At 41.5% G+C, this 6220-nt stretch overlaps 1 protein-coding gene across 1 annotated transcript in view; it reads right to left on the reverse strand.

The window, feature by feature from the left end:
- Window positions 1–3192: 3192 nt before the first annotated feature.
- LOC106534539 (extracellular calcium-sensing receptor) overlaps window positions 3193–6220 on the reverse strand; it is a gene marked incomplete at its 3' end in the record, with an annotated part of 40340 nt that continues 37312 nt past the window's right edge. The window contains 5 exon segments of the mRNA XM_014031214.1: window positions 3193–4062; window positions 4131–4254; window positions 4340–4561; window positions 4690–4895; window positions 5718–6013. Of these exon segments, the coding sequence (XP_013886668.1) occupies window positions 3193–4062; window positions 4131–4254; window positions 4340–4561; window positions 4690–4895; window positions 5718–6013 (1718 nt within the window).

Below are 6220 nucleotides of genomic sequence, written 5' to 3' on the forward strand. Positions count from 1 at the left end.
AAACCCATGTTTTGTATTCTGAGTAATGTATGAAATATTTCTAATAAAATGTCCATCCTACTATCTGTTTCATTATATTTTAAACTTAATAATGYAGAGCTTGAATCTGAACATATTATTGTTTTAAATGGTTTTACATCTTCTACCCATTGCAAAGCTAATACTATTGCCAACATTTCTCTTGTGTACACTGATTTCTTCTGTTATTCGGGGGTGCGGTCAGAAATAACGTGTCAGTGCGTTAGCGCCCCCCACCTGGTATGGATTGTTGTTTACCCTTTGTGCTGCAGCTTAGCACAGGAGGAACAAAAAAGGGGACAAAAGCGATATCGGTTAAGAGTATCGGCCGGCTTTTACGAGTACGAGTACTTGATGCTGGTATCGGATCCGATACCAATACTGGTATCGGTATCGGGACACCTCTAGTCTTGCCTGTTATGAATGGCTTGGAAAGAATGAATCCAGGGTGCAGGCAGCTTCAAAAAGGCAAAAATAAGTATTTATTAAACAAAGAATGCTGACAGGGCAGCTCAAAAACTCACTAGGAGTGGCAACACATGGTGTGGCAAGTCAAAGAACAAGAATCATCACAGGCTGACAACAGCACAATGATCAGACTGGGAATTGAAGACAAGACACAAAATATAAAGGTGAGACTAACAAGCACAAACAGGAAAAACCTGGGAGAGAAATATAAGGAGCAGGTGAGAGTGGGCGGGGCTGGAGCAAAGGCAAACAGGAGGAAGAAAACAGATGACAAGACAAAAACTAAAATAAAACATTAACACAGACACAAATCATAACACAGCCCCCCAATAAGGGATGGCTCCTGACGTCCCAAAAACAAAAGTTCAGGAGGCCGGCCATGAACCTCCCTACCGCAGAGGCCAAAGTCAGGAGGATGACCTGGAGATCCCCACTCCATGTCCGATGAGGCCCCAGGGGCTGAGCAGAGCCTGAGGGAGGAGGCAGGAGCAGACATGGAGCCAAGGGAGGAGCCAGGAGCAGACGTGGTGCCAAGAGAGGAGGCAGGAGCCAATGAGGAACTGACGCAGGTTGAGGGAGCCAGAGCCTTGGCAATGGTGACCAAAGGCGACAGAGGAGACGAAGAGGCGATGGCAGCCGAACCAGGTGACATGGAGGCGACGGCAGACGATCCAGGCGACATGGAGGCGATGGCAGCCGACCTAGGCGACATGGAGGCGACGGCAGCCAACCCAGGTGACATGGAGGCGACGGCAGCCGACCCAGGCGACATGGAGACAACGGCAGCCGAACCAGGTGACATGGAGGCGATGGCAGCCGAACCAGGCGACATGGAGGAGATAGCCGATGACCCAGGAACCTCAGGAGCGCAGGGCTCAGCAGGAGACCCAACAGGAGCCGAACCAGGCGACATTGAGGCGACAGCAGCCGAACCAGGTGACATGGAGGTGATGGCAGCCGAACCAGGCGACATGGAGGCGACGGCAGCCGAACCAGGTGACATGGAGGTGATGGCAGCCGAACCAGACGACATGGAGGCGACGGCAGCCGAACCAGGCGACATGGAGTCGATAGCCGACAACCCAGGAACTTCACAAGCACAGGGCTCAGCAGGAGACTCAACAGGAACCAGAGCCTGAGGGCCCACAGGAACCAGAGCCAGAGGGCCCAGAGGAACAAGAGTTGGAGGGTCCACAGGAACCAGAGTTGGAGGGCCCACAGGAACCAGAGCCGGGGGGCGCACAGGAACCAGAGCTGGATGACCAGCAGGAGCTGGAGCAGGAGGTCCAGCATCAGAGGGGTGGGGAGGGTGGGACTCAGAAACAACCAGAGCTGCCAACTCTGAAGGACACCCTGAAGAAAAGAGTCCCCTAAGGCCAGCTAGCTCACCCTGCATCCCTTCCAGGAGCCCCAGAATCTTTGATAGAGAGGAAACTGGCAAAGCACAAATTGTGGGTGGGGAGGAGAAAAACTACCTGCTGGGTTCAGTTATTGGTCTGATTATTCTGTTATAAATGGCTTGGAAAGAATGAATCCAGGGTGCAGGCAGCTTCAAAAAGGCAAAAATAAGTATTTATTGAACAAAGAATGCTGACAGGGCAGCTCAAAAACTCACTAGGAGTAGCAACACAGGGCGTGGCAAGACAAGGAACAAGAATCATCTCAGGCTGAAAACAGCACAATGATAAGACAGGGAAGTGAAGACAAGACACAGAATATAAAGGTGAGACTAACAAGCACAAACACGAAACACATGAGGAGCAGGGGAGAGTGGGCGTGGCTGGAGCAAAGGCAAACAGGAGGAAGAAAACAGATGACAAGACAGAAACTAAAATAAAACATTAACACAGACACAAATCATGACATTGGCGGAGGTTTGCACTCTCCAAGTGCTTCTAATTTAATATGTTTTTCTTATCAAAATTTATTGTCACTGAATAAAATGCACTAACATTCCTTGACAAATATAAACATAATTATGTATATATCTAAAATAAATGCACATTTGAACAATTGAAATTTCAATCCCAGGAAGTGCAAGCTCAGGTAATCTGTCATATTAACATTTTAAATAAACAATAATAAAGGACACATAAACCTTACACCTGTATTTGTCTTTTTGATTGATTATATGATTTTGCACGTTTTAAAGACAATCATTTTGAATTGTTTTTTGGATGGATAAGAACCGTTCAGTGCTGTAGAGTACTCAATTAAACAAGATTGGGATGAAACGGATTGTATCTGAATATGTTTTTGTGGAAAACAATAGTATTTCATTTGATTTTACGTTCTAATAATTTTGTTCCATCTTATTTTCTCTTCCCTCAGTTGAAATGTTAGCAGCTCCAATCCAAGTGCTGTATCATGTCCTAGATCAAGTATTGCACCATGCTTCAACTAGGTTTTACTCACCCACATCACAGCAACACAGCATAAAAGACAAACTTCGATTTATTTATGTTTTTTTATTTTATTTGTTTGATTTGACATGTCTTGAAATGTTGAGAATCTACTACATAACAAGATGTGCAATTTTTGTTTATTAATATTATTATCATTTTACAAATCTGTAAACTTTGCAAAACAAACAAACAAACATTAAAAAATATGCTGCCTTTACCATCTTATAATGAAAGTTTATTATTTTGTATTAATGCAAGCTACTTTTTCCAGTTAATTTTTTTTCCATCACAAGTTTCTTGCAGTTCTTCTCTGGCTGAAATATTATGATGAAACACTTTGGAGCAAATATACACAGTATCAGTCCAAAACTRGAGGCCAGGATGGCAAATATCTCCACAGCCACAGTAAATTTTCCAGGAGAGCTGACATATGCTGGGATGAAGGTGATCCACACTGCACAGAATATCAGCATGCTGAAGGTTATCAGCTTGGCTTCATTAAAATTATCAGGTAGTTTCCGAGCTAGAACAGCTAACACAAAGCAAAAAACAGCCAGCAGGCCAATGTARCCGAGCACAGCCCAGAAGCCAACAGCAGAGCCTAATGCACATTCCAGGATGATCTTCTCCTTGTATGTGCTCAGGTTTTTCATTGGGAAAGGAGGACTGAGAACCAACCAACCAGTACATATTAAAACCTGAATAAATGTGAGAGACACAACAGTCATCCTTTGCTGTGGAGGCCCAAACCATTTCATGACATTACTACCTGGAAGTGTAGCTTTAAAGGCCATTAAAACCACTACAGTTTTACCAAGAACACAGGAGATACAGAGAACAAAGGTGATACCAAAGGCTGTGTGTCTCAGCATGCAGGACCATTCAGAGGGAGCTCCAATGAAAGTTAATGAACATAAGAAACACAGAGTCAGAGAGAAGAGCAACAAGAAGCTCAGCTCAGAGTTGTTGGCTTTAACAACTGGAGTTGTTCTGTGACGAAAGAAAATAGCTGCTGTTATGATGGTCAGACAGGCTCCAATAACAGAAAATGCAGCCAGAATGATTGCAAGGACTTCATCAAAAGACAGAAACTCGACATGTTTGGGGACACAAGTATCTTGTTCTGTATCAGGCCAGGATTCGCTTGAACATGCAAAACAATCAGGAGAATCTAAGGAAATAAAAGAACATTGTCATTTGGCAAAAAAATGTAATGCATTTTTATCTTAACATAATTACCTGTCATGTTACTGATTTCACCTTCGGGACATGGTATACAATCATAGCAGCAGATGGGTTTTCCTTTCTGCAACACTTTACGAGTTCCTGGAGGACAACTCTCAGAGCACACTGACACTGGAACCTGTCAAACAAACGTTAAAAACTAAAGCTTTAGATTTTTGTGCTGCTGCTCTCATCTGTAATTTTCTTATCACTTGTTTCTTTACTTGTGTGCCACCTTCCACCCAGGTTATGTTCCTGTTGATTTGATACTCCTGGCCTTTTGGCAGTGATCCATCATAATATCCTACTGTTACCAGTTCAATAAGTCCACTCTCACTTTTTTGCCAGTTGACCAGCTCATAAAAAGCCACAGGATCACCATTTGGATCAAATGACACGGGATAACCATTGCGAGAAAAGTTGACTTTCTTTAATTCAGTAAAAACCTGTGTTGTAAATGAAAAAAAAATTGTGTCTGTATGGACAATGTAAGCGAGTTAACTCTACATTAGATCACAAGTTTCATGAAAATTTATGAAAAAACTAGAAAACTGTACATTTTATATAAACTGACCTGTTGTGGCTCCAATCTTAAGTGTTTGTCACACCGAGTGGTATCATTAGTTTCCTCACACACTGCTTTGTGAATAGCATGAGCTACTGCATAAACAGCCTTGTACACCATGTTAGTAACTCTTAACTGGGATGTGTCTGTGTACGGGGTTTTAAGTGTTGTTATGTCTTCAGTTCCATTGCACACTTTTTTGTTGTGATCATTACCTAATGAGACAAGAAAGTCAAACTGTTTGAGCAAGAAAAAAAGAACAACCCATAACTTTCAGTTATGTTGTTTAAGCACAGAATTTACTAAGAAGATTAAAATAATTTGGTGAGTAAAATAGTAAATGTTCTCTGTGCACCCAAAAATAGTTCTCCACATTTTTTTTCCCTTTGCACATGTAAAGCAGTGATTTTCCAAATAGCGTGCTCAGGGAAATGCTGGGTGGTAGAGGGCCTTGCTCAAGAGCCCAGAGTAAGGAAAAATTGTGCTGCCAACCCACATATTTGTTGTTTGTCTTGGGAGTTGAACCAGTGAATTGTCTTTCACAGGCTCACCTTCACCAGTCTCTGATACACTACATCCTCAAAGTTAAATAAAAATTGAAAAATAGTTATTTTTGAGTTTTTAAACTCAGGCTTAGTAACTGAGATTATTTTTAAATTGTTGTTTTTGTTATTTTTTTCTTTGTTGAAAAAGTAGAAAAATTCTGATCATTAAACAGCTGTAAACCTTTTCATTGCATGTAGTTGCTTAAACCAAAGCTCATTGCAAAAACAACAGAAAATGTCTATCAGAAACGACATTATTTTTTAGATCAGACAGTGCTAACTACTTTTACAGATAATTAAATATTTTTATCACCTGCAATTCTGACTAATTGTAGGCCTACAACTTGTATTTAATTAACATAAATTTGCTTTGCATMMACTTTAAAAAATATCTCTGTCTTTATTTAATCTGAAAGTGTTATGGAAATTTTAAAAGCAAAAAGGCACAATACAATATTAAAAACACAAAACAAATTTTTAAGAAGTCCTCACTTTCTTTCAAGCTGCAGTTGAATGCATCCTCCCAGAACTCAGTAAGCACTGCAGAGGCAGCTACATCACTGGGAGAGAGATCCAGCAGGAAGTCTCTCAGACCTGGGATGACAGATTTCTGAATGGCAACTCCAATGGCTCCTGCACAGAAACTGAAGCTTGTGAAGAGTGTGTCAGTGATCCAGGCTTCACTTCCTATCCACTGACGAGGTGGTGGAGGTTCAAGAGTCAACTCCTCTAACAGGACCCTCATATCTCCAGTGGCTGTAAAAGCAACTATAACTTTTGCTGTTGACCTGCAGAGACATTGGTCTGTGTTAATTGACTAAACATTCACCTGATTTGACACAGAAAGTTTGTTTTTTGTAAAACCTATATTCAAATGTAAAAAATAGTAATGTTGGGTATTTTTTCTTTGATCTAATATGTTACAATATGTAGAACTGTGACAAAAACATTTTAGTTTCACATTGTATATTTGTAAACAGTTTCTGAACGTTGCA

The sequence above is a fragment of the Austrofundulus limnaeus genome, unplaced genomic scaffold, assembly GCF_001266775.1.
Source record: "Austrofundulus limnaeus strain Quisiro unplaced genomic scaffold, Austrofundulus_limnaeus-1.0 Scaffold1202, whole genome shotgun sequence".
In the NCBI taxonomy this organism is placed as follows: domain Eukaryota; kingdom Metazoa; phylum Chordata; class Actinopteri; order Cyprinodontiformes; family Rivulidae; genus Austrofundulus; species Austrofundulus limnaeus.